Here is a 27816-nt window from a genome sequence, read left to right as displayed (position 1 = left end):
CTCGAGTACCATGACAACCCTAAAGTACGACCGATGGAAAATGCACTTCTTACGATAACGTATCCATTAGATCAGTCAATTTCATCTGACTCTACTGCTATTCCGTGCAACCTCACCGTCCTGTACCGATCATGCCCAGAAGAATCTCCTCTTAACCTCCTTCCGCAACGCTGTAAACTCATCTTTAGTCCTCAACACAGCATCGCGGTTCTCCACTGCTCTTCGAAGCAGATACCCCACACACTCGCCCATACTGCCCCAGGTCGTGCACTTCAATACCTCAGGCGCCTTGCCACCTTCGCCCTTCTCAGCCAGCAATGAGAAGCTGACTTCATCAGACATGCCGTGTAGCTGTCCGTACGCGACAGGTACAGTGGGCAGACCAGCTTCCAAGCGCTGGCGGTAAAGTCTATGGGCTGATAGTACGCTTTCTCGATTGTGAGAAGCGAGAAAGAGGTTTACAGAGGGAAACGGGCGTGCGGAAGGTCCGGAAGCACCGAAGATACCGATTTGCTGTCGGAGAGCACCCTGTGCTATGGTGTTGTAGGCGTTGTCCGTATCTTCTTTGGTATCGTGGATTAGGGAACGGTTGTCGGAGAGAATGTATGCGCCTCGCACAAGCTTAAGACCAAGCGTGAAGCCGTCTCTTTCCGCCTCAGCCATGTGATATGCGAGTACGTCTGGGGTGTCTTTGAGGTAAGCTTGGTATGTGTTGTAGATGACAGCTTTGCAGTTACGATTAAACTTCCGCATTAGCTCGAGGCTCGTGCGAGCGATGCCTTTCTGCCAGTGCTGAGACTCTGCGTCGACGATAATTTGGATATTGCGCTCCTTGCACTTAATTGCGATCTCGTCTAGGGCTTCGAGCATCTGTTGAGGTGGCAGTTCGCCTTTGCTGAATGCTACTGAGACTGCTGGGCCACCTCCTGTCGTTCTGCGGTGATGTTAGTAACGATCTATCTTCCCTAGATCCATTCTTGCAGTCAAACATACTTCAGAGCCAAAATGTCTCCCTCCGAGATGAGATCCAGAGTCCTCAAGGTGCCCGCCCGCCACGCCTCAATGTCCGTGTCATGTGCTACGACAGCCTTTGCATCAACGAACTTGTCTGAGGTATGATGGTTGGCAGATTCATTCTTGTGATCGAAGACCATCTCTTTCGCATACGTCAATATCACTCCTTTGAACCCCAGATCTTTCAGTTGCTTCACACATGCTCGTGTCTCTTGTTCTGTTTCTCCTGCACAAAACTGATTGTACAGCGTCCTCTTCAGAACAGCTTTTAGTACAGGGTTCCGGTCCACATTGAAGAGAAGGCTTCGGTTTGGTTTGGCAAAGAAGGATAAAAGCTTGAGTGATGGTATTAAGAGAAACTTGTTAGACGATACGGTGGCGACGAAAAGTGACCGCAGCAGCATGTGTGTTGGCATCGCTGATAGCGGATATTGTGCAAGCGAATGGTTTGGCGTCTGTACTCTTGGTGTTTTGATCCGGGGAAGCGCGGTCGTGGAGCTGAGCCGGATCTCGAATGTATTGAAGCCATTGACGAGGCATTTCCTGCTGTTTACACAGCGCAGTGTTGACCTAGTGAGCCGTTGCTGTAGTAGCATGACTTTGATGTGTGATATCGAGATGCGAGAGTCGATCAGAGACGGAATGATACTACAAGGTACCTAGGTACTCATCTGACGATAAGTGTAGAGGGTTTCTCTAATCCCGCCTCTTCACCACATGGTCTTATCTCAATCTATCTATGTATCACCTAGTGCATGACCCCGCTCGACGTCTCGAACGTGGGGTATTGCAATACTCGTGACTATCGCGTCAATGACCGTCACTCGGACGTGCAGCCGAATCGCGTGGGAAGCCCGGATGCGGTTGGTATATCATTAGCAGAATGTAAGAGGCGAAGTGATAAGCATTTCAAGGCCAATGATACAAACGAACGAACGCGAAATCCTTCTGCAGGTTGGCTAAAGCGGGGTCGATTGATGATGCGGCTTGGATCGGGTTATGTGGGTGACGATATCGGCCTTAAAGCGGACCTCATCTTCATGCGTAGCAGTCTTGAACGATAGGAGAATCAAGCAGGTCGTTCATACCTCAGCGTAGGATGAGTAGTTTAGATAATACAGTACCACACGGCCTCAACATCTGGGTGATTTGCTGTCAGATTGGTCTGCACGTCGAGACTACCAGGAGGTTCCTCACTGTGGAAATCAGAATGACGCTTTGAGATTCATTCATTCATGAAGCCCGCTCAGCCCAACTTGATTAGGTAGAATTGCTACCCTTTACTTGCCCATGAAAGCAACCCCTCAGCCAAGTGTTCATCACCATGCCAACCCCAAATGCTGGAACGATCCTTGCACATCTCATTGCCGTCGTTGGTAACAAGGAACTTCTTACTCTCTGTATTCGCTCCGTACTGCTGCCTTCTGGATTGGTGTAGATGTCCAAGCCCAGTAGATGTAGAGGAGTTGCCACTATCTGGGAGAGAACTGGCGTAAAGATTTGTATTGCCGCGTTCATGGTCGAAGGATCTGAAACAAGAGGGTTTGGTACTGAAACAACTGAGCTCAGCATTGGTGGTAGACTGATGGATCCGAATATGGTAATGGCGTCGCGGATGATGAAAGTTGCGGCGACAGTTCGCGAGGACCTAACTGCTCGCGCTGTGGAGGTGGACTGTGCAGTTGAAGCATCTGATCTCGTCTTTGCCACCATCTTGGTCAACTCAACTTGCTCTGCGGATCTACCATATGTTTGAACGAAGCGCACGTCTTTCCATACACCTAGAGGTACGTTGACAAGGCACGTTGAAATAAACGTGATGGAACTGATGAAAATTCGATCCGCTCCCGCTGCGAATGCGGTGCCCATGCTCTCGACTGCGTTGGCGGTTGTATATGTGGCTGCATAGAGCGTCCACATGTAGAAGAAAGGCTTCGTTGCGAAGAGCAGCCGTGGCCGTCGGACTGAATTGAAGATGTGCGTCCTCAGGGTAGATATCAAAGGCTGATTGGCTCGGGCGGTATTCTCAACTACTGAACTTGAATTCTGTTAAAGATGAAGTCCAGAACATGAAGTATGACATACCGGTCAATGGCTGTCAAGATGGGACTTATCGCTGTCGCAGAGATGGTCGCTGCGGCGACGTCTCCAGCCAAGACAGCTGCCAGTATCTGTCCTTTCTTCCAGACCCCCTTTTCACTCTGCGCAAGCTGCTGCGACATTGTGTAGTATTGTGTGAATCGTTCACCTCATGCAAGACGTTCACTACACGTGCAAACGCATAGGTTTTCATATGGACCACTTTCCGCATCCATACACCAAATCGATTTTAGATCAAAATCCATACTATCAGATCTCAAGGTGTCGTCGTCAATTCGCTGTCGTCTCGCAATGCATCCGACAACTAGATCTCTCCAGGCCACGCAAGCACGACCGGGCGACATCGGTCGAAGTCAACATCACGGTTGTCTTCGCACATCGCGAAGCCAACGAATCGCCTCTCATCGTCGTCCATAAACGGGAAAAATAAACGGTCGGATAGTTTCGCTATTGTGTCATGTCGGGAGGCCATCCGACTGTGCAGGAAAGCGCGTCGTGCTGTGCGGGTGGGTCTTATCGATAACATTAGCGTCCATTGGAGATCAGGAGGCTGGGATCGCGAGGACAGGACGATAACGCTCACAACATCTGCGGGGGTCAACAGTAGGTGCAGCACCGGCCTCGTTCCCGTATCGACAGTATGATGGGGCCTGTGCCAATAGCTCCGTCTGATGATCAGAATTGGTTTACGCGTCGCATGAGTAGACAAGCACATTTGGACATGCGCAACATGCATCATAACCCTCAAATGTCTTTGCATTTGCAGCCAAATCTGACATCTTCTATTGTCAGACTACCATGACCGTCTCGAAAAGCGATCCCATAGCCATCGTGGGTGGTGGAGCATTCGGTCTCTCCACAGCTCTTGAACTCTCGACCAAAGGCTACACGAACATCACGGTCTTCGAGAAAGACGAGGAGATTCCGTCGCGATGGTCCGCTGCGAATGATCTGAACAAGATTATGCGAGCCGAATACGAAGATGATTTCTATACAAACCTGGCTGTTGTAAGTTGCCCTCGATGACCCAAGCGTTGCCATGGGAGGGCGATCATTGTGCCAATCACTAACGAACCCAAAGGAAGCGACCCACGCCTGGCAAACTCCTCTATATGCGCCTTACTTCCACCGCGTCGGCTTTTTAAACTGCGTTTCCGGTGCCGCACCACAGAAAGCAGTAGACACGATGCGCAGATTCCAAGCAGCTGCTGATAAACACCCGGAGATGAAGCCTTTTCTCCACTCTATCTCTGGACCTGAAGAAGTACGGAATATAGCTGGGGCATGGCAGTTCACCGGAGACATGCCTGGCTGGAAAGGCTACTTTTGCAAATACAACGGCTACGTACATTCCGCCAACGCGTTGAGGGGGATATATCGCGAGGCAGTGAAGGCTGGTGTCAAGTTCTTCTTGGGAGAGAAATTCGGTGCAACAGAGAAAATCATCTACGAAGGGTCAGGGGAGAGCAGGAAGAGTACCGGAGTTCAAACCAAAGCCGGACGATTCCACCCCGCGAAACTAATCATCGTCACCGTTGGCGCAGCAGCTCATAAGATTGTCCCCGAGCTTGGCACTGAAGTGTCTGCCAAATCTTGGTCCGTTGCACACGTCCGCCTCACTGACGACGAGACCGCAGCACTGCGCGGCATCCCCGTTACATATGCTCGTGATCTCGGCTTCTTCTTTGAACCAGACCCAAAGACGAACCTCCTCAAGCTGTGTCCAATGGGTGGCGGCTACATCAATACCAATCCGGCCACTGGAGTTTCCGAAGCACCTGAAGGCCTCATGCGCTTTGTGCCCAAAGAAGACGAAAGGAAGATGCGCGAGCTGCTTCGACAAACGCTGCCCTATCTTGCTGACCGACCACTGGTAGAAAAGTTTATTTGTTGGTTTGCGGATACGGCGGACTCTGATTTTGTCGTCGACTATGTACCCGAGACTTGCTCTTCTGTGATGATACTCTCAGGCGACTCCGGTCATGGTTTCAAGATGTTCCCGATAGTCGGAAGGTGGGTACACAGCTTACTAAACTCGCCCGACGGGACGCAAAGCATCTCGAGATGGCGTTGGAGAATAGCGAAGCAGAAGGCAAATGGAGAGAGCTTTGATGATGATGTGAGCTGGCGGGTAGGAGATGTCAGAGAGATTCGCGACGTGCAAGAAGAAGTGGCCAAGTTCAAATTGTAAAGCTTCTCGCATATAAACCGCTGAACGAGCCCTGCATCACTCATCGCACAATGTACAAGTTCTATTGCCACATCTCATTGTATACCCGAATCAAGAATCTGGTAGTTGTCTAAAGTCGCAAACGATAGCCAATCTGTTCCCTCAATATCCATAGACTCTGCCACAGCTAGGATCTGCTGAGCCGTCAACTCGTCACCAAACCCGCTGCTCTCATCACTTACTCCTGTATAAGGAGGAGGCATCGTGTCCTCTGAATTCAGTAATCCGGCCGTAGACTGATATCCTTCAGGGAAAGAGAGTGGGGGTTGCATGCCTGGCCCCGAGCCGATCGTGTTTGGTGACGCAGTGGGTGGCCGTTCTCTGTTCTCGGAGTATTCTGCTAACATTTCTTCAAGTTTGCGGAGCTCCACGTTTCTAAATGCTGCGATTCGGTTGCCACTAGATACTATGGTCTCCATAAAGCCGTATGCTTTGTCCAGATAACCTGCTTGGTTGTCCATTAAGCTGGAATCGACAAAGCGCGTTAGGAGGAGAACCATGGTCGATACAAAAAGTGCGTCAAGATCCCATGGGAGGAACGTCTCTATCATGTAGTCAGTACAAGAGAATTCTGTATAACTAGACTCTCTTACCAAGTAGTCCTTGATCCTGCAGGCTTTCCAGAATATTCAAGATTTTCTGGGAAGCTTCAAGTGATATGTGTAGTAGATGCCGTATCTTGCGTGATGAGACTAATGGCTGCACTTCCCTCGGAGACTCAAAGACTTTCTTCAAGCAACAGAAAAGCAATGGTCTCGTTACGACAACAATGGTCTAAAGATGTGTCAGACTGGTTCTGCATTCTCAAGGCCTGGGCCTTACCTGGTAGTAAGATAAGTGCAGATGTGCTGGCATCCTCGAGATGCCTCCGAAGCGTTCGTCAGCATGTAGAGGAAACGACTGTCGAAGCTCTTCCGCCAATGGCCCGAGATTGTCCAGAACAGCCTTGATGCTTAGGACAAACTTCTTGCGTAGTCGACCCTTCGAACCATACACAGCTAGGTATCCAAGTCAGCTATTGCTTTCACGAGATGTCGCATCGCGTACTTTTGGCTATCTCAGCATGTATGCGTGCAAGTCTGATTTGCATGTTCAGCGCTGCAGCTCGTTGAGCGGAGCCTACGAAGTCTGGGGGTCGGCAGGATATATCGTCGTCTTGGATTGATTGAGGCAATCCCATCAAAGACGTCATTTGGCGATCGAGTATGTAAACCGTCCACCAGATTCTGCGGCATCTCTGGACAAGAGGTTGGCCCAAGTTTTCAACTGGCATGTCTGTATGCATTCCTTGAATCATTGAGATGCGCATAGCTTGACCAATCTAAACAACGTCAGCTGATATGTAAATATGGGGATGACTGCGTACTGTTACATGCGCTGCATTCCTTGAATCCAAGGCTTGCAAGTACAGCGCTATACAGCAAAGTATCTCAACCGCCATTACGGGCTCGCGGCACAACCTGTTCGTATCCGGGAGTAGCTGAAGGGCTTGTACAAAGAAGTCCGCACCTGGCGGCTGTGGTACATTTCCTTTTGCCTGAATAAACGTCTTCCCAAAAGCCAACACTAGAAGGAAATGTATATACCACAAGCTCTCTCTCCATGCACCTCTCTCGGAATTCGAATAGAACGCATGCAGATTCGCCATGAACTCTTCCTCATCGAAAAGATGTACGAGCTGAGCGCAATGGAATTTGACAGCATTGATCAAGAAAATGGCGTAGTCGATACTGGGAATAACGGGAGAACTGGAATCTGGAAGGCTGCGAGTACCATCCCAAGGTAGGTCATATGCTGAGCCATCAAACAACAAGTCGGCACTAGGAAGAGGGGATTTTCGAGTGTGTTCATGCACCAGATTGAGTATTTGTCCATGGAACGACCAGTTTGAAGAGCTACCAAGGTAGACTGCGAAGAAGATCAATTGAAACTCATTGACAGTGGCTGACAAGCTTACAAGTTCGTCCAGAAGATGACCAGAACTTGAAGGATTCGATAAGTGGGTTGACCAAGTTTGATTCGTCAGGCTCAGGTCTATGCCCAGGCGAATTGTCTCTGGTGCCACCTGTGCTAGATGGGTTTACCAGTTGTCGACCGCGGCCCAGTTCTAGTGAGTCTCTATCCTCTTCTTGCGCCGTCGTATCATCTGCCGTCGTTTGCACCCGAGATGCTATTGACGCATTCCCTGAGTTTTGCTCTAACCGGGCTAGCTTTGACTGAAGATCAGAGAGATATCTGAGCAACATCAGCATCAATTTCTGCTCTCTCGAATGGAGCAGATTAGAACTACCCTTGAGTCACCAGAACTTTGTTTTCTCGGTCATCGAAGATGCAAGTAAGGCTTCGTCTGCCACAGTTTGAGCACGGCTGCTGCCCCGAGCATTTAATCTTTTGTCTTCTGCATCGCGAGCAACTGTTCGTAGCTGTTGTTAGTGCACTTTCCCAGCACCATCCGAGTTGCGTACGCGTTTGATGACCGCTTTGTTACTTTCCGATGATCGTTGGAGGTTGTCATCGCCTTTCCCGAGGCTCACTCATGAGAACCTCGCAACCAGGGAAGATTGGTGGAGCGAGCCTGGACGAGTACTGTACTCCATACCGACGAACGCGAAGGAAAAGACGCGCCAGCGCGCATGCAGAAACCCCACGCTTGGGAGCCAGGGATGTCGAAGGCCGAGTGAGGATAGATCGGCCCCCGCACATAGCGGCATCTGAGGTCATCGCTCCAGCTTCATTTTCCTCCGCACCTAGCTGCCATCTCTGCTCTCCTCAACCACCAAAGATCATGTAAACTGTGCATCGTTTCTTTGTGTTTTTCGGATTGCGACACGACATTGCTAGTGCTCAGTCAAACTCTGAAATTGCACCTGGAGGCTGGGATGCGTTACTCGGTTCCCTAGATCGCCGGGCTGAGGGGCTGGCTTAGCGCATCACGCACTGAGACGCGCGACGGATGCGCTTCCGTCCCTCTTTGTGGGAACGCTCGTCATCAGGTATTCTGAACGCCGGTTCAGGTGGATGAAGATACTACGAACTGAATTGTTTGAGTTGAAAATTCAACTCCACAAGAACACTGTAGTCAAGGCATGAGAAGTGACATTCCTAGGACGAAAAGCCTCAGCGCATTGAATGCAGCTCGAAGACTAAGAATGCGCTGCAGCAAAGACCACTCTGACAAACCCAAGGCATGTTCCATAGAATGACCGATGAAACTGAACAATGATCACAAGTACACTGACTTCTTCAGAACTTTTTTCTAGGTCAATGTCATCTGCTCGGGTGTTCGTTTTCCACATGGGCTGTCACGAGTGTGGTTACCTAGGTATGCATCGGGAGGCCTCCCGATCAACTTGTGAGCCTATACGAAGTTAGGTTCAGCATGGTAAGCTTATCGGCCAACCAAAAGCCGCCATACTATATGTCAACGACGGGTACTCGCGGGCATGGGAATCGTAGCGATGTCGCTATGCGTCACGAATGATGATCGGATCGCGTTGCCGTTGTGGACTTCCACGAAGTGATAGCTATAGGAAGCGTGGTTCAGCAACGGAGTGCCTCTGCGCATCACATTCTCATACCCATCCCTGCCCCACTATCCTTTCCCAAGATGTCGAACATGCGATCTCTCGTACGGCTCTCACATACCAAAAGACGGCCTCTGATAAGTACAACAAGATGTGCATTGCTTCATTGTCAACTACGCACAAAAGCGACAGTACCATTTCGGTTGCCCGATCCCCGTAATGAGCCAAACCCGACATACGAGAGAGGCTCTCCAGAGCGAACGAAGCTGGAAGAGACGTTGAAGCGTATGAAGTCGCAGATTCCTTTGCAAAGCGAGATCCACTTCAATGGCAAATCGCAGCAAGTTCACAGGTCGTGGGATCAGCCATTACCAGCGGACCATCAGACGACCTTCACCGCATATCCACTTGCAACCAAGGAACAGGTATCGAAAGCTATTGATTCTGCCCTCAAGGCAAAGAAGACGTGGGAAAACACACCTTTTGTTGACCGAGCGGCAATCTTTCTCAAAGCAGCTGAGCTGGTAGCAACTAAATACCGCTTTGAACTGATTGCTGCAACCATGCTTGGCCAAGGCAAGAATATCTGGCAAGGCGAGGTAGACGCTGCTGCTGAGTTGGCAGACTTCTTCCGGCTGAACTGCAATTACGCCGCAGAGATTCTTGAGAAACAACCCGAGCGAGGCACAGACGGAATGTGGTCTCGCATGGATTACCGCCCGGTGGAAGGATTTGTCTACGCTGTTTCACCATTCAACTTTACTGCCATCGGCGGTAACCTAATCTCCGGCCCTGCGATCATGGGTAATGTGGTACTCTGGAAGCCGTCTCCTTCAAACATATATGCAAGCACCATCGTGTACAAAATCCTTCTTGAAGCCGGTCTACCACCAGATGTTATCCAGTTCGTACCCGGTGAGCCTGAGGAGATCAATGATGTCGTGTTCAACCACCGAGATTTCGCTGGGCTCAACTTTGTCGGCTCCTCAGACGTCTTCAGATCTCTCTGTGCTCGCATTGGTCAGGGTATTGGCAACAGCACATATCGTGAATTTCCACGAATGGTCGGAGAGACTAGTGGCAAGAACTTCACTCTCCTTCATCCTACGGCGGATGTCCAGTCCGCGGTGAAGCATGTCGTTCGGGCTTCGTTTGAGTATCAGGGCCAAAAGTGTTCGGCAACATCTCGCTTGTATCTTCCGGAATCGCGATCAGAGGAGTTCATCAACACGTTGGTCGAAGATGTTAAGGGTATCACCCAGGGTAACCCACACGAGGATCTCGCGGCCTTCATGGGTCCGGTGATCCACCGTCGGTCGTTCGAAAAGATCAAGGCCGTCATCGACGAGAGCAACCAGGATTCTTCGCTCAAGCTTCTAGTCGGCGGTACCTACGATGACTCCCAAGGCTTTTACATCAAGCCCACCGTCTATCTCGCAGACTCGCCAGACCATAAGCTCTTCAACTATGAGATTTTTGGCCCCGTACTCGCCATATATGTCTACCCCGATGCAGAGTGGAGTCAGGTTCTGGAGAAGGTCGACCAAGCTGGTGGTAATTTTGCGCTGACAGGTGCCGTTTTTGCCAACTCCCGTACTGCTATACGAGAGGCGGAAGATGCCCTCCGCTATTCTGCTGGAAACTTCTATATTAGTAAGCGTACAGCCAACTGTTGCTCAACGTAGTCGCTAACAAGTCATCAGACTGCAAGACCACCGCCGCGCTCATCGGTCAGCAGAGCTTTGGTGGAAGTCGCGCAAGTGGTACCAACGACAAGGCAGGCTCTTCAAATCCCATGTTCCGCTTCGTTTCCCCACGCCAAATCAAGGAAGAATTCTTTCCTGTCTTTGACTACCGGTATCCTTCGAACAATTGATTTTACATGTTATTTTTGAAGTCGGAATCTGCAGGACGCGTATGTTGGGAGGAGGCCAGGCATCTTTTGTACTGAATCCGCGTTTGGGTCGACATTTCCAGTGTATGAATATCATCGAGGGTGCTCGAGCTCAATTCGTGAGATGAATTTGTGGTCGAAAGAAGTCATGCTGCGTCAGTGCGAATTCAATTGTGTACTATGCTGCGATGCGTCCAATAGACGAGTGCGGATCGCGTTTGGGGAAAGTCACATGGGCGAGAAAGAGGTGGCAGACGTACGGTACCGGGGAAGAAGCACAGGCCAGGTCGCCTAGACCGTCGACATCCCTGTCATGACGGCGCAGCTGTCAGTCGAGATCCGCCATCCTTACCATCCCTCGACCGGAGTCGTCTGCTGCTGTTACTGTTGTCTTGGGGGTCAATTTCTAGCAGTCGCCATGCCGATTGACCGCCGTACCCGATGAGCTGCTTACGAAATCGCAGCCTGCGCCGCCCAGCCTTCCTATCATGTCCGCGTCCAACATCCGGGTATTCGTACAATGGAAGGACTCTACCGTGTTCGCCGGCGAAGACATAGAATGCACCATTACCTTCAAGAATGTAGCCTCGCCTGAAGGACGCGATGGCTCCCCGGTCCGCAAGCAGAATGGCTTCGCGACGGGCGGAGAGCGACAGCGCAAACTACCGCCAGTTCACTCGTCGACGAGGCCCTCGGTATCCCGCAATTCGTCGTTTGCCTCGCAGCTGCCGCCCTCACATATTCGCGGACATCGCCCTGCACTATCATTACATACGCCGTCGACCGCTGGAGGACCCCGATCGCCTGCTCCGCCGAGCGTCATACACGGAAGCAACACGGGAACCCCGAAACATGGGAGATCCGTGTCAATCGTGTCTCTAGGGACAGATGCTGGCACCGATGGTAGCCACGAGAGGGGCATACCCATCAGACGCCCAGCAAGAGGGCACGGAAGATCTGCAAGTCTGCAAGTCGTGCCCGGCAGGCCAAACTCATATCCGAGTATGAAGGACACACGCGATATAGGTTTCTGGCTGACATGGTAGCAGTTGCTTCACCAGGCCATCGATCAGCTACACATCCCTCTCCATTGTCCGGCGAAGCGTCGTCGCCGCCTGTCCACAGCCCCGGCGAGTTTGCCTTCCCTGCGCGTCAGAACAGGAGACGGCCTGGTGTTACCACCACTCCAAGTACCCCAGCTCTTCCGACGCCAGGACGGAAACCCTCCAATTCCTTCTCATCAAACTTCAAGTTCCCAGCCGCACCTCCGCCTGAAGATGCTACGCAACCCCAGCCTAGTAGCCCTATAAAGCAGCCGATACACGTACGCCGAAACTCCCCGCAACCTCCATACGACCACCTACGGATATCGGGAAACTCCAATCTCGAAGTGCTTTCGCCGGTTGCACGGATAATATCTGCGTCGAGCATGAATGACACTCCGCGTAGCAGCGGTGAGTTCTACTCGATGAGCAACAACTCCAACGAAACACTAGCTTCGGAATATGCTGCTCATCCATCCGCCCGTCTGCTAAACCGTCCGATACACCAACGACGAATGTCGCATTTAGCACCCCCCAATCGACAGGCTCTCCCCGAGTCCATCATGATGGGCTATGCACAGATAATGGGTTCCTTCACCCTGGATGGGTCCTTGATCAACCAGGCACCTTTCGAAGAGGTCAAAAGGAAGGGCGTAGTAGGTGGCCAGGGTGGAGGCGGCGTCGTGGGAGTAGAGAAGACAAAGCGCGAGAGTGGGCTCTTTGGCGCGCTAGGCTGGGGCAGCATAGGAGAGTCGCTGGGCGGGCTGCTGGGCGCATCAGAGCCCTCGAGTATACGAGAGATGAGGGGTGTTGCCAGCTCCAAGACCGTTCCACTCATCACTACACCTCAGTCCATTCTGTTCGTCGATTTGAGGCTTGCGCCTGGCGAAAGTCGCAGTTACACGTACAGCTTTACAATCCCCAGAGGTCTCCCACCTTCGCACAAGGGGCGGTCGATGAAGGTAGCATACAATCTCATCATTGGCACGCAACGCGCGGGCTCGACCAAAGAACAGCAAGTGAAGCATGTGGACATTCCGTTCCGGGTTTTTGGCAGTGTGAACAGTATGTTTGTTCCAAGTGTCAATGCATCGACATGCTAACTCTATTCAGGCCGTGGCGAGATACTTGGACATGATCTTATGTGTCCGTACATTATATTGCGCGACCAAGCTCGAACAAGCAGCATAGATCCCTCCTCAGGTGCAAAGCTTTCTCCGACTAAGAAGAGCGCTTCTTCCGGAAAGGCAGAAGAAAACCCCTTTGGCGATTTCCTGGATTACGTAAATAACCTTCTGGATCGACCCAGGCAGAATTCCAGCATGGGCTTGCTATCACCTACAGGGACTGTGCCTGGTCGGTCGTCGATTGGCGAAGAACCTCAAACTATGAAGGAAGCCATTGACACAGCTATTCTGCGCAGTAACTTGACGGGTGCTGCGAACCAGAGCGCCAACCGCTTTGAGATTGCCCGCAGCGGCCGCCGTGTTGCGGTCATCATGTTGGCGCGACCCTCTTACCGACTAGGCGAAACAATGACTGCGGTAGTCGACTTTACAGACTCGCGTATCCCCTGCTATTCAATACACGTCTCATTAGAAACCTCTGAGAAGGTCGACCCGGCGATAGCACTTCGCTCGAATGCTTCGATATACCGTGTTACGAAGAAAGTGCACGCATCCTTTTCAGAAAACGCGCTGTTTGCGCAAAAGCTAGCTTTTTCGCCTACGATACCGCCAAACGCCACCCCGGAGTTCATCACCAGCGGGGTCAGTCTGGAGTGGAAGTTGAGGATCGAGTTCATCACCCCACGAGTAATGCATGAGGATGGGGGAGAGATGACTCAGGACCACTTGTTGGAAGAGATATCTAGCGACGATCGGGGTGTTATATTAGCGGCAGCGCAACGATTGCCAGCTGAGAGTTTTGAAGTTCAGGTACCAATCCGGGTATATGGGGCTGTAAGTGGAGCACCTGAAGCACCCGACGAGCAAGGACTTCCGGTTTGAAGCTGGCCATAGAGATGGCGGCCATTGTCACCAGCTCAACATTAGAACGTGATGTAGTAAAAGCGCGATGCCGCGCTGCCTTTCTTGCTTTTACTACTTTGGTTGCTACACACCTGTTGACCTCTCTGGAGGCGACCTTGTCTTTTGTACACGACCGAGGGTGTTTCGTAAGGGATCTAGGAAAACAAAAATCGGGATGTTGGGGAGCGACTTGTAGTATACCAGCTCATTATAGGAGCAAACAAGGACCCCATGACAAAGGGTCCACGGCTCATAGTAATTTCATCGATTCAAAGCATTTACATCCCAGTAGTGAACCAAAGTTAATTTTGCTGATCACCGCTAATTGAATTTCATATTCAAACCTTGCATCTATCACATGTCTCATCACAGTCCAAGATATAAAGAAACCCAGCTCGTGTTCATGTCATGTATTCGTCATGTCGAGAAAAAGTGTATGTAAATGTAATCGCAGTCCATCGCCAAGAAAGCGTGCTTCACAATCCATGCCTCGGAAGGGCCATACTTCCGCCCTTCAACTTTGCTGATCGCTCACATTCCATCATATCCTTACACCCGTCGTTATGCGCCTACAATCCACCAGGTCCTGCGGCGGAATGTGCGCTGGCACCAGCGCCGGGGCCAATGGCCGCGTGTGTTGCTTCGCGGTGGGCTGCTTCACGTGCCTCGCGCTCCTTGGTCTCTTGGGCAATCTGGTCTTCGGTCTTCTTGTTGCCGCGGGCAATGAGCTTCTCGAGGAGGCCGCCCTTCTTTGGCGTGTCGTGCTTGTCCGAGTCTTCGAATTCTTTCAGGTAGGCGACGCGCTCATGAGGGGGCATCGCGGCGAGTTCAGAGTCGATCGAGTCACGGTTGTCTGTTGGCGGTGTTAGTGGTGGGCTGAGTGAGGCTGAAGAATGGTGAGGCGCGTTGTTGGGGAAAGGTTATTCGTGACGGACGAACGTGTGTTTACCGGCCTAGCTGGACGCGATGCTTGTTACGTCATCTGGATGCATCACTTACCCTCAATAGTGCCGACATTACTGGTGCTGTTGGTGACATCGTTGTCGACCTTGTTCTTGCTGCCAATGTGAAGCTTCTCCTTGATCTTGTCCATTGTCGATGATTTCTTTTAGGTATTGATCTGAGGTGTCTGGGGTATAGGTCTGTACAGTTGACGTATCTGAATAGAGGCAGAAGATTAAGTGTTTGGTGTGTTGTCTAGGTTGGAGGAAGCGCGCGCGGGGATGAGGGGTGGTAGCTTCAGCCATGCGTGTCACCTACGTCATAGCTTCAACATAGTCCATCACCCAGCTGCCCTGTTGGAGGCGGACCTAGTCAAGCGCAGTCCATGCATCTGTTTCCAAGTTATGCAGAGAATACCCTTTTATGGCTTGGAATTGCAATGGGCCTTCCCATTCGGGCTCGGGTTGCGTCTGATTTCTGCTTCAGCCTCGCGTGTGGAGTATCTCGCGGCCGCACCCAGGAAAGCGCAACGCATGATTATGGCTCTAGTACAGTTGTACCTGCATCTCTACATCTCATCTGCGAGGTGAGAAGATTAGGCATGTCGTAATCAGAAGTTGATGTTTCCAAAGGCCACATACAAGATCATGGTGTACGATTCTGCAGTCTGCAGGATCACCACGAAAGCTCATCGTATCAATACATCACCGACGTACACAACCAGCCGCCACACAAACTGAAGTCATCGCAGTTCGTGTCTCCACTTTTCCATGCAGAGCTCGTGAAGCCATCGGGCCACAGCTTCGATTTCGTACCGCTACCCTTGCCAGGAGCATGCGCATCTGTCAGCCCTACGAGCCGATCATCCGGGTATCTCTTGGCAGATACCCTGCCTCGTGAATACCATCCTGTGTGTCCTGTAAAACGTGTGAGAACATTCTGGCCGCCCCAATTTTCGAGCCAGAGATCGTTTGGTAGACCAATTCCAGATGTTGTAGTTCGTACATACAATGACGTTGGTAACTGAGCGGTACCCACCCCGATATCGTCGAACAGCTTCAAGCTTTAATAAAAGCCTTCAACCACTGCTCACACTCTCATCAAGAACTTCCCAGCTCTTTTGTAAGTCTGTATTATTATTTCTAGGGTTACTTCCAACAGTGCTTGTTCACTAAGAAGATATCGATCTCTGCTGCAGATCCTGTGCGTAGGCCTTTTGGAAAACCTCGATTAATATTTCCGCATTCGTGTGGCGCGCTCATTAAATCCTGCCCATTTTTCGTATATGTGTGGTATCTCTAGAAGTATGTCAAACCCAAACGCCTCTGCCGGACTGCCGCCCAAAGCTCAAAATTATTCATCCGTGTCTGCTGTGAGGAAACTGTGGTGTAATTGGCGATACGCCGGAGCGGAGTGTAAATTTGCCATTGGCGTATCCGTCCTCGCTAGGCACCCTGCTCACGCTGTGGCTTGTACTGCTCTCTACGTCCATGTCGTGTTGGAAACGTGGGGGCGGCGTGACTTCTTGCCATCTGGGTGTTACCGGCATTATCGAGTCGCCATGCAGCTCTTGTGGTTCGTCTGCCATATCGATAACTGTTTTTTGATCTTGTGGGTACGCATGGCCGGGAAATTGATCGTTCACAGGAGAGGCGAGTTCTGTCAATGGCGTGCCATGAAGTTCTTGTGGGCCCAACGCTTTTTGGGGCAGGCTGCTCGCAAGAACATTGGATCCGGAATCAATTTCCGATATATGTTTGCTTGCGAGCTCGTATCGCTGTTCTTTTTGTTGTTTACCACGGTGTTTTCGGAAGAAAAATATACCCAGTATTACCAGGAGAAGAGCAGCGATCGCGCCTATAACAATCCCAGCAATGGCACCTCCACCGAGGCCTGAAGACGAACTTGAGGCTTGCGTGGACCCGGAGTCGCTCGGTGATCTGATCGCGATGACGTTTGCCGCGGGCAATGGATCAGGAAAGGCTGCCTGCGCAACCGTGAAATTTGCCCGTTCATAGTCTACTATCAAATATGCTTCCTGCAGTAACGTCCTGCCAAGTACGTATTGTGTATCATTCGCGGCGCGGCGAATCGGGAAGTAGTTCGTTGCATTCGGGTAGTACGGATACGAAGCTTGGAGATCGAAGGCGGCATATGGTAGCTCTATATTGGTGTAGTTCGTAGTTGTATCCTCGAGCGAGTTCACAAGCTTGAACGTGAGGGTTGGGTTCTTCGAAACGAGTTCTTGGTGGATGGTGTCGTTGACAAGATACAGGTCTGTCTGAGGATCGTAGGTCAACCCAAAGGCGGCTTCGAATTGTGCGCAGACTTCTGCGGGTAACCACAAGTGTGGAACCGTAGAATCAATGACGGAGAAGTGTGCTCCAGAGGTCAGGGAGTAGGTGCCCTGTAGCGTGTTTGTGGCCATGATTGAGTCCACTCCCACAGTCAGGAGCCGAGACGGATCCTGCGAGAAGGTAAACGAGAAGTCGTTCGCACTGGGCTCGAATCGCGTCGCATCGTAGCCTCCCAGAACCAGGTTGCCAAAGACGGATTTCAATCTGTAACTTGCGCCGGCTGTGTACGCATACGCGAAACTGGGTATCCTTTTGCTCTCGCGCAGCTGGTAGAGGAACGAGTCGATAGGCTGGCTCCCACTGTTGAAACTGGACTTTGCCTGCCCAAGACCAAGGAGTCCCAAGTAATAGTCTGGATCGGCAACGGCAGCAACGACCTGGCGCGTCAGTGATGCAGAAGAGCTGCTATCTGCAGCAGCGCCTAGCGTGACGGTGTCCAGGCCAAACAGTCCTCTCCCAGTGTAGTTAAGTGCGTCCTCCAAATCCACATCGTATTGTCCAATCGCGGACCATGTTGTCGACGCATCGACCTGGAAGCCGGTGCTTTGCGCGCTCTCGAAAACCTCTATTCCTCGGAGTTGTGGGCAGTCGGTCGGGTCGACTCCGTCCAAACATCCTTCTGGGGCAATGACGTACGTGACGCCTCCCTTTGTGCTCGGCAACACACGAAAGTCTTGCCCTGGTGTTCCAACGCTGATCTTGAAGGTACTCCAGCTCCCATCTGCGCCGTCAAACTTATCCGAAGGGGGCACGACATACGGCTCCGGGGCCTCGGTAGCTCGCGCTGTGCGGCGCATTGTGTAGCGAGCGAACGGCAGTGAAGGACTGCCAATGTCTCTTACATGGACCTGGAAGCGATGGACGGTCGGCTCAGATTGTCTGAAGCAGGCTGCACATGGCGGGCGCAGTTGTCTATCGGAAGTTTCTGGGTCCCCAGGTCGAGTCAGCTCTGATACCGGGAGTGCGGTCCCAGGGCCATCGGAAGCGCTCCAGTCCACAGCGGCTCATACACGTTTTGTCCAAGAACCCACCACAACAGGCGCGGGCGCTGCGTGACGATCGCCCACATACTAGTCATTAGGCCACCAAAGCTGTGCAGCATGATTCGATGGCTGCAGCATTGAAAGCATGGCTAGTCTCAAAGGTTCGTCGAGCGTAATACGAGGTATCATGGGAGAGGCGCATCCGGTAGCATGCTAAGGGGTAGCGTCTCGTTTAGTCATCCTCCCCACCAATAACGGACCTTTGGAACCATTCCCCAGCTGATCGAATCAGCCTCCTTTTGACACCATCTCGGCTCAAGCGGGCCACACCTCGACGCCTCCGTCATGCTACCCGATGGTCTCTCTTGATAGCCCTTGAGACCATGCAGGTATTCAGCGGTACCCACTCAACTATTGCAGTCGAGTTCGCTAGATGCGCAGACCCTCCATCCAGAACTATCACCCACGAGCTCGGATTGTGTTCGCCGAAAACCTTAGGACCTAGCCCAGCAATCTCTTCACTTGGCCCTAAGCGGCAAACCCAGCAGTTCGTTGCCACAGCTTACGGCAATTCGATTCAAGGTCCGATCGGTCTCGCGGGACACATCTTCATGTGGTGCATGGTATACCGGTCCACACCAGAAATGTGAAGCAAGCCTCGCCCATAGCACTAACTAGGTATTCACTGCGTCGTCGTCGACCGCCGCAGATGCTCTCCAGGGCACTGCTGGCCATGTCAGCACGAACCTTGAATTTATGCGGATAGACATGCTATGTCCAGTTGATCAGCAGGGCAGAGTGGCTGGCAGTCATACGCGTCAACGGCATGTGCCTCGTGTTTCCGCTAAGCGTAGCTACCACTAGGGCCGCGCATGGATCGCAGTCTGATCATGCGTCTGAATAGCCTTCATCGAATGATTGGAATCTGAGCTGTTTTGGGCTGAATCTCGCTGTTTTCGCTTTTACAGTGCTCTTTTGCATGTGCGACATCTTGCTTGACCTTTACACTGTCACTCGCTTGGTGTAGAAGGATCATTGCAAGATGCGGAGACTTGTTAGTCTACTGGGGCTGGGGCTGGTTGTGGCGGGCTCAGATGCGGACACATACAACCGGAGAGGTACGTCATCTTCATCAGGCAAGTTTCAGCCGGCTAACAACTCACAGATGGTATGTAGCAGCGTCGGCCTTCAGGGCATCAAAAATTGACCTTTTCAGGTTATAATACATCAGTAGAGGGGCCATCGAGCAGCACTGTATTACCCGACTCTACTGATTTACATGCGCCTTCTACTATTACCCCAGTGGCCATACCAGGGCCAGCTCATGAAATGAGCTCTTCTTTGCTTTCGCTATCGGATAGAACATCGTCATTTTTCCACAATGTCCCTTCACATCTGTCCACCCCCCTTCTGGTTCCCATCTACACGAATCGCAGCAATTCCGTCTCTCCACAGGTGACATCCAAGATTGTCACATATACTGCCTCTGGAGGTGCACCGCCTATTTCAAATACCTTAACAGTTCCTGGCAATTCCTCCGTACTAGATCGAGGCTGTACCGGCTGTATTATCGCAGGATATAATCCTGTAACCACATCCTACGACCCGGGGGAGTTTTACAACCCATGGTCCAGTACTGTGGTAACCGAGACCATCGTTACGGAGTATTCCACCTACATGTACAACAACACTATTGACACTGTCGTCACGGAGCAGCGTACTGTCAACCAGACAAAGACCGTTACCGGAACTGACGGCAAATTAATCACACGCGCGACACCAACGTTCACGGTACAACCGACACCAGGAGTGTTTATCCATCTCGACGCAGGTCCAACTTACGTTATATACAACCGGCTCTCTGGTGCATTGGATGATTACCATGAAATATACTGGCCTCAGGACAATGTGACCCAAGGGTCCTGTTCGCCGACAATCAAGCCCTTGACGAGTTGGCAGCCCGCAAGCACGAAAACCAAAGAGTGGAGTTACTTCATCGCTACTTATACAGGACAACTCCCTGAAAGTACACCCTCGGATCAACCCGTTCCTCTCCCCTCCAAACTCATTGACCGCCTAAAACAAGACCCAGATATTCAAAGACAATTTCGCGGCTCAGACATTGCTACCTGTAGCTTCAGCAGACCACCGGAATCGTTTTTGCGTCCTAAACCCACACTAAACAACCCACCAGTCGCACCGGCTCCAGGAACATTTCCTATCTTCCTGTCCCCTTCGACGGGGACGTACCTTGCAACCAGCTTCGAGTCCACATCTGTTCACGTCACAGTTCGAGGTTGTTTAAGGTGTCAGGATACAGCAACAAATGATTTTGCAGAGCCTACGATATCAAACAAGATGGCAGATCCCACTCCAGCAAACGATCCCGATCCGAATCAGCATAACAACAACGCCCAATCGCCAACCCAGCCTGACAGGATAGCTGGCGACACGGTCAAGCCGACCCAAGGTGGCGAACAGACCTTGCCGAGTGTTCCAGATGTCGTCAATACAATCAATCACGGAAATCCACAAGCGACTACGACTAGAAGCATAACGATTGGTGGAGTTGTCTTCCCAGTCAACACTCCCAAACCAACGCAAGCCGAGCCGGATGGTCAGAACGATGAAAACCATAATGCTGCTCCTCCTCCAGTTATCGTCATTGGGTCCGAAACGTTGACACAAGGGCAAACAAAAACCATCAACGGCGTCCCCGTGGTAGTACCCTCGGACGGTGGTGGAACACGGATTGTTGTAGACGGAAGCACGGTTCCTTTTAATCCGGCAACGACTCAAGGCCTGCCTGTGCTTATGGTGGGCGGAGGTGTCGTCACGCCAAATTCACGAGGAGAGTATGTTCTTGGATCGGAGACACTAAAACCAGGAGGCCCTGCCATCACTGTCAATGGAAACACAGTCAGCATGGATTCGAACGGCATGGCCATCGTGAATGGTGCCACGCAAACCATCGCCAACATTCCTGTGATAACTGGAGCGCCCGTTGTTACAGTGGGCGATCAAGCCATCTCAGCGACTGTCGTGGGGGGTTCAACGGTTTTTGTTGTAGCACCCGGTCAGACGCTAAGCGCAGGAAGCACGATTATCGTTGACGGCACGACCTACGACATGCCTGCAGATGGACAAGGTTCAACAATCCTGGTGAACGGACAGACATCGGTATTAGGGGTAGGACAATCTGTTGTTACTCTTGGTGGAGGGAGATCCGTTACTGCGCAAGTCGTTAGCGGCACGACGGCCTTTGTCATCGCTCCGGACCAAACTCTTACTCCAGGTGGCGTTCTTACTATCTCTGGGACTACATACTCTATGCCCACGGGCGCATCTGGCACCGTCATCGTTATCAACGGCGTTACGTCCACTTTAGCAGCACCCGGCTCTGTCATCACTGACGCTCCAGCCTTGACCATCAACGGTGTGACATACACGCCTGTTCTTAGAGATGGAACAACGGAATACGTTCTGAACGACGGAACAACACTCGCACCCGGTTCGTCAATCGTCATTGACGGGACAACCTACTCTCTGGACTCACAGGGAACTGCCCTGGTCATCAATGGGCGAACCAGCACCGTTCCCAGGCTACCGAAGAGCAACAGCGCCAGCACGACACATTCGAGTTCTGCTTCGACAACGCGAAGCCGCGATGCTGGAGATCTGATTGCGAGCGGAATCGGCGAGACGAGTAAGGCGGCTGGAGTATCTACACACGTCGGTGGTTTAGATAAGTGGATTGAGAGTTTGATCATTGGCGCCGCGGGCTGGCTCACCTTACTACTGTGAGCAGGGATAAAAGTTTTAAAGCGGTAATTACGACTTGATGCATGGAGCGCGGCGCTTGATATTTGGACAACAATGGATACTGGAATATAACGACTTGGCAATACGGGAAGGGAATACACTGGGAGGATACACTTGGGATTGGGATTGGGCAGAACGGTTCGCATATTGTTTTAATGCGTAATGCTTCTAATATATGTACCCGAAGATAACCCAATCTGAAAGGCGCAATTACAAGATTATTCAGAGCTTGTTTGCCCATCCGATATGTTCCTGAATAGCATTAAGATGTGCCCCACACCTTGTCCATTCAAGTATAACTCAACTACCTTCCACCTACTTTCCTCGCTTCTTGAGCAACTCCCAGACCTCTGTCAAGCCTTGCCTCATCTCATCCTGCTTTACCCGTTGCACACCTCCGAGATCGACAACGGTACCCATTGCCTCGTCGTATCCCTCACCCGAAAACAGGACGCGGAGGTTCATCCAAGTCGGAATAATCTTGATATCTGTGCCCTGGACCTTGACCTTTTTGACGAGCTCTTTCGCCATCTCGACCTGCAGACGCTGAACGTAGGTCGCCCACTTCTCAGCACCTGCTCTAGCCCAGGTCTTGCCGAAACCCTTGCTGGTGGAGTCCATCTCCAGAATTAGAGTGAGAGAGACAAGTCCGCGGTAGTAGTTCTTCATCACGTTGTAGCCGCCGCTTAGCAACCAATGCAGATCGTAGAAAGTCCGAATTTTGATGTTGAGCTTGGTGACCAGACGCTGGCATCCAGTGGGGAACAGTCTTACACTGAAGTCTGGTGGGGGTGAGAGTTCATTAGTGGGTCTGACAATCTCGAATGCATTCTTCCCGTAAAGAATAGCCTTGGCCTCGGAGAAGATCTCCTTGTTGACGCGGAGAATATTGATGTTGGTACAGCCGACAAGCGAGAAACGAGTCTTGTGTCCGTCGACGTGGAAGTGGACGAGGGCGTAGGCGATACCGGGGAGGAACTCGCGGCGCTCGGTGTAGAGGAAGGCTTTCTTTTCGTCGTGGAACGCAGTGTGCTTCTGACGAACACATATCAGACCAGGGACGACGAGGAGGTGCGTATAGACTTGGTTGCGAACGGATATAGGAAGGTCCATGAATCGGAAGGGCTCAGTGGTGGTAGTGGCAGGTGCGTTGATGGTCAAGGCTAGAGAGGCGAACGTGTCGTGCTTCTCGAGAGCTGTGGGCTTGGCCATGAGTGAGACTACTGGTGCTGGAGACGGAGGGACGGTGTTGTTTGCTGATGGAGTACTCTCGCTGTCGTCGCTATCATCGCGGGTCTCGGCATCAAGAGTCTCGGGTTCTTCGAAGAAGGCGTTGGGTGACTCGCCTTCGTTGACAGCGTTTGCGCGTCTTGCCTTGTTGTTGAAGTCGTCAATATCGCTGAAGCGCACGCGTTTCTGCGGACCGCCGGTGGACGGTGGGGTGAGGAGACTCGAGCACGGAGGTGTTTGCTGTCGCCCAAATGGGAGATCCATTCTGGTCAGAGTTTCTTGCTTTGTAAGGAAGTGGAGAGGTGGTTAGGCAGTAGAAGACCAAGGCAGATTAAAGGCCAGTATATACACGATACGTGAAGGTGAGAGAGGGCTGCTACTAGACTCGAAGCGGGGTATCGCCATAGTCTTAGCGACGCAGCGTTCGAGATATACGGCCATGGCGAGGTGAAGGAGGAGCGAGGGCCAACGCTCTCCGAAAGAGACTGCTGCTACGGCGATAGGCGATCTACCTCGTTAGCAGTGTGCATTCTAGGACCACATTCTTAAAATCCATGTCCATGGTCCTGGAGGGGTCGTCGCGACAAGGTTGGCGGTTAACTAGCACGGTGTTTAGTAGTGGTGAGGCGAGGGCGTATGTCACCATGAGCTCTACCCTTTGTCCGTCTCTCTCGCTGCGTGAGCTCCCACCACAACGCCATAGCCCAAACGGTCGCCATGATGGATGATTTGTGGTTCAATTGCTTTCGGCTTTGCCAAGTTTTCAAATTTTGCTTGCGATTTGAGGTGTCGATGACGTTGGATTATACACGAACTTTGGGAGTCGCGTGGAATCGCTCTCATGACCAGGGCAGCACTCGAGTAACGAACAGGTGCATGGAGATGGAGATTGGCAGAGATTCGTGGGGGAGTGGTAGTTGGTAGAGGGCCCGCGGCCCAATCGGTGCTAGCCCCAGCGAGTGCCGAGCCGGGCTCAGAAACCTCATCGCAGCATCCTCAACTGCACCCGCGCCCCGACAGCTGCCCCATCCCGCAATCCATCTCCCCTCTACCCACCATGTCTGCAGCTCGTGCCTTCAGCACCGCTTTCCGGGCTGGTGCTCCCCGCGCCCCAATGGCCGCCCGCTACGCCGCAACCCGAAGCTACGCTGCCGCCGCCGCCCCAACTGGCTCTGCCAACAAGCCCCCGGTTGCCCTCTTCGGCGTCGACGGAACCTACGCGAGTGCTCTGGTACGCCTTCCACGACTCCAATTGGCACTTTGGCGATGATGCGAGGATGGAATGCGGGCCAATGGCTGGGCAAGAGCGCTGGCTAACAATTGTGGTAGTACACTGCGGCCGCGAAGACCAACGCCCTCGACCCCACGGCAAAGTCGCTCCAGGCCCTCCAGGGCGTCTTCCAAAAGGACGCCAAGCTCGCCCAGATCCTCCACGCCCCCTCCCTCTCCGTCTCGGACAAGCAGCAGATTGTCCAGGAGCTCCAGAAGCACATTGGCGGCGCCGACAAGGACGGCATCGTCAAGAACTTCCTCAGCACACTGGCCGAGAACAACCGACTGGCCGTACTACAGGGTGTCGTAGAGAAGTTTGGTGTGCTCATGGGCGCCCACCGCGGCGAGGTTGAGCTTACCGTTACCAGCGCTGCGGTACGTTGACTCTGGCCCGGCATGGAACGACACGATTGGACATTTGGGAACAAACCCAGAACCACGACTGACGTGACGCAGCCTCTCGACAACAAGACCCTCTCCCGCCTCGAGACCGCCATCAAGAACTCGAAATACGTCCAGACCGGCCAGACCATCAAGGTCGTCCCCAAGGTCAACCCCGAGATCCGCGGTGGACTCATCGTCGAGATTGCCGACCGCACCATCGACAAGTCTGTCGCCTCCAAGATGGCCAAGATGAACAAGCTCCTCAAGGATGCTTTGTAAATATAGAGCGAGAGCGCATGGCAATGGACGTGAGGGGTAGGCATGTGTATTCTAGATGAGTCTTGGAAAAGAGCAATTTACTACCGTCTACCACCTGGCGACGCGCCATCAACGACCAATGACTTGAGCGCTTGCATGTGCTGAGGATGATCTTGGAGTAGCTGCTGAACTATAGATGCTATGAACTGATATCGCACTACTGTCTGTCTAACGCTGGTAGCAAAACGCAGCCCACTAGCACACCCGGAAAGGCAACTAGTTGGAGGGAATACAAGAGCCAGTGTCATCTACCCTCTCCGCCCTGCGTACGGCCCAGATGTAACCGCATAATCTACCCGAGTCCCCGGTTGTATCGAGGATTGGCCAGGCGGTCCAGGAGTCGTTGGAATTAGCCTCATGGGCGTCGGGGAGACTGGCTATGGTTCCGTATGAGTGTCTACCGAGGGGTTGTATGGCTTAAGAACTAGCCATGCGTCACTTGCCCTAGGCATTCCTGGCTCGACGTAATAGTCGTAGTCGCCTCTCCGTGCCAACTTGGGCAACGAAGAAGAATCATCAACGCATGGCTCTCGCGGCTTGGTTGGTGTGAGAGGATAGAATAGGCGTGCAACCCTTTTCCTCGCCAGGAAGAGTTCGTACTTCTCCATCAGCCATTCAAGGTGGTCCTTGGTTTCCACCACTTTGGTGTCTGAGCATGTCGATGGAGACTCGTAACGCAGCCCACTCTATGATAATGTTAGTAAGTTTCGTAGTATTGGGCAAGGAATAGCGCTTGGGAGTATTCTTTCATGAAACAGGAGGGTTCATGTGCTACTTACAATCTGCAGAGGGAACTTGATGAGGGCGGGAGGTGTTTCCTTGATCTCGCAGATATGAAGACTTTGTTGGCAAGGCCATTCGGTTTGGACAGATGCTGACATTGTGGTAGTTGAAGTGACTTTTGGTTGGCTGTATAAGGAAGCGTAGGTATGATGAATTGCTGTGATGAAGAAAAAGCCTGGAGGGTTTAGGACTGCTGTTTAAATACAAAGTGCGCAGTCACTCTTTACGGATACCGTCAGGAACTATGGTTCTATGAAATCGCAACTCTGGTCCTTCTTCGTTGCGAACATAGTCACGGCAAGAGAAAAGCGGGTCTCTTGATGCCTGGCCGATGGTTCTTTCTCGTTGCCGAAACACACACGAATTACGTCTTTTAGGAAGTAGCGACATGCACGTGGTCGATTCTTTGAGCATTTGCGCGATTCACGATCCGGGAGTACTATACATTGGATACAAGAGGAGTTGTATTACTAGGGGATACTTCACACAACCCACACTAAACCTAGTCTATCAAGAAAGTCCAAATTATCTCCTTATTAAGCACAGATTGCCTGAAAGTGCGCCTGCTATGCGCTGTAGCGCAAACCACCAAGAATTTTGAAGACACTGGACACAAACTTCTTCACCTTCTCCATCCGAGTAGTCTTCCTGTACCTCCTCCTCACAGCTATACTCAGAGAACGTCCACAGCTAAACACTACATCCCCCGCCTCGCTTTCCATCTGCGTCAAATCTCCAGCCTCGAGAACAAGGCCACCTGTGCAGACAATTTCTCCATTGACAAAATGCTCGGATAATGGAGTGTCATACTCGTCGCTTGCTAAAGTCTCGCATGAGACTGAAGCAGCGGAGGAGCAGGAGGACGAGGTGATACCAAGATGGGCATCCATGTCGGTGTAGTATGGTTGAGGATTCAGTTTCAATGACCCAACCACACTGTCGCTTCGTTGTGGCGACGAAGCCAGTCCAATTGATTTTTGGGATTCATCGTCCCGGTACTTGGCGACAAGAGTATCCAGTTCCTCTTGTGAGAAAACGAAAATCTTGTCGCTGCTGTCGTTGGTAATCTGTTCATGTCTTGTTAACTATATTGTTCTACTTCTTCAAGACTGGAGAGGAGATCTCAACTTACAACACGGAGTGGAAATTCAAGGCGACCTGCATCCACACCCGGTGCTAGTGTAGCAATGTGCCACGTTTTTAGGATAGCTGGACGCCGGTGTTGAATTTGGGCAGGCATTTTGGTGTAGTTGATGTAAGGATTTGGAAGGCGAGTGTAGTGGTGAAGAAGAGAGTTGGAGGCGATGAAGAAGATTTGGATTGAATGACAGTTTGAGAAGGAGATGACTGCAGAATATATTCTTTTCGTGACTTGGTTTCGATATGGCTCCCACGGAGCAGTGTTAATAGTTTCTGGTTCATAGCCTTGAATGTCGGGAGGCGAAGTGACCGAACCATGGTTTCGAGGCGGGAAGTGGATCGTCTGACGATGCTTGCCACAACGTCGGTTTGGTGTGCAACTTAGCGACTGACAATTAGAGGCATATTTGAGAAAACTTGATACTGTCGACATGATCAGGAAAGCAGGCATGGTGACAAGGAAGGTGGTAAAATCAAAGTTCAATTATATTTTCAAGGGGGGTAGTAATCGGTAACAGTCACGACCATTCAGTGGCCGTTCTAAGCTTGCCAAACATATTGCCTTCCAACACAAGGTATGACGCCAACCTTCTCGTCAAATTCGATTACGGCATCCTCGTCGTCTTCATAGCCAACGGCATCAGTGGCACTGAGTACGTCCACCTGAACAAAAATATGCGCACCCACATCTGCTTCCTCGCCCTCATCCCCGTCCTCGTCCTCGCAATCCCCATACACATCACAAACCAC

General features: G+C 51.7%; 9 protein-coding genes across 9 annotated transcripts; 5 read left to right on the top strand and 4 right to left on the bottom strand.

The window, feature by feature from the left end:
* Positions 1–129: 129 nt before the first annotated feature.
* ACET3X_009311 (uncharacterized protein) lies at positions 130–1430 on the bottom strand (the record flags this gene model as incomplete). The annotated part of the gene is made up of 2 exons (XM_069455492.1): positions 130–934; positions 994–1430. The coding sequence occupies 2 exons, from the start codon at positions 1428–1430 to the stop codon at positions 130–132; spliced, it is 1242 nt and encodes a 413-aa protein (XP_069303388.1).
* Positions 1431–3704: 2274 nt separating this feature from the next.
* On the top strand, positions 3705–5305 carry ACET3X_009310 (uncharacterized protein; the record flags this gene model as incomplete). Its single annotated transcript, XM_069455491.1, has 2 exons — positions 3705–4122; positions 4196–5305. The coding sequence occupies exons 1-2, from the start codon at positions 3913–3915 to the stop codon at positions 5303–5305; spliced, it is 1320 nt and encodes a 439-aa protein (XP_069303387.1). The 5' UTR covers positions 3705–3912.
* A 4126-nt stretch (positions 5306–9431) lies between these two features.
* On the top strand, positions 9432–10744 carry ACET3X_009309 (uncharacterized protein; the record flags this gene model as incomplete). Its single annotated transcript, XM_069455489.1, has 2 exons — positions 9432–10521; positions 10572–10744. 2 exons carry the CDS (start codon positions 9432–9434, stop codon positions 10742–10744), a joined length of 1263 nt encoding a protein of 420 aa, XP_069303386.1.
* A 370-nt stretch (positions 10745–11114) lies between these two features.
* ACET3X_009308 (uncharacterized protein) lies at positions 11115–14060 on the top strand. The gene is made up of 3 exons (XM_069455488.1): positions 11115–11764; positions 11812–12870; positions 12919–14060. The coding sequence occupies exons 1-3, from the start codon at positions 11251–11253 to the stop codon at positions 13812–13814; spliced, it is 2469 nt and encodes an 822-aa protein (XP_069303385.1). The 5' UTR covers positions 11115–11250; the 3' UTR covers positions 13815–14060.
* A 344-nt stretch (positions 14061–14404) lies between these two features.
* On the bottom strand, positions 14405–14928 carry ACET3X_009307 (uncharacterized protein; the record flags this gene model as incomplete). The annotated part of the gene is made up of 2 exons (XM_069455487.1): positions 14405–14688; positions 14835–14928. 2 exons carry the CDS (start codon positions 14926–14928, stop codon positions 14405–14407), a joined length of 378 nt encoding a protein of 125 aa, XP_069303384.1.
* Positions 14929–16134: 1206 nt separating this feature from the next.
* Positions 16135–17931, bottom strand: ACET3X_009306 (uncharacterized protein; the record flags this gene model as incomplete). Its single annotated transcript, XM_069455486.1, has 1 exon — positions 16135–17931. One exon carries the CDS (start codon positions 17929–17931, stop codon positions 16135–16137), a length of 1797 nt encoding a protein of 598 aa, XP_069303383.1.
* A 2544-nt stretch (positions 17932–20475) lies between these two features.
* Positions 20476–21921, top strand: ACET3X_009305 (uncharacterized protein; the record flags this gene model as incomplete). The annotated part of the gene is made up of 1 exon (XM_069455485.1): positions 20476–21921. The coding sequence occupies one exon, from the start codon at positions 20476–20478 to the stop codon at positions 21919–21921; it is 1446 nt and encodes a 481-aa protein (XP_069303382.1).
* Positions 21922–22254: 333 nt separating this feature from the next.
* ACET3X_009304 (uncharacterized protein) lies at positions 22255–23433 on the bottom strand (the record flags this gene model as incomplete). The annotated part of the gene is made up of 1 exon (XM_069455484.1): positions 22255–23433. The coding sequence occupies one exon, from the start codon at positions 23431–23433 to the stop codon at positions 22255–22257; it is 1179 nt and encodes a 392-aa protein (XP_069303381.1).
* A 736-nt stretch (positions 23434–24169) lies between these two features.
* Positions 24170–25209, top strand: ACET3X_009303 (uncharacterized protein). The gene is made up of 3 exons (XM_069455483.1): positions 24170–24400; positions 24499–24816; positions 24898–25209. Exons 1-3 carry the CDS (start codon positions 24227–24229, stop codon positions 25102–25104), a joined length of 699 nt encoding a protein of 232 aa, XP_069303380.1. The 5' UTR covers positions 24170–24226; the 3' UTR covers positions 25105–25209.
* Positions 25210–27816: the final 2607 nt, after the last annotated feature.

Source organism: Alternaria dauci, chromosome 9, assembly GCF_042100115.1.
Source record: "Alternaria dauci strain A2016 chromosome 9, whole genome shotgun sequence".
Taxonomy (NCBI): Eukaryota; Fungi; Ascomycota; class Dothideomycetes; order Pleosporales; family Pleosporaceae; genus Alternaria; species Alternaria dauci.
Note: the sequence above shows the minus strand (reverse complement) of the source record. Positions and strands in the feature narration are given on the sequence as shown.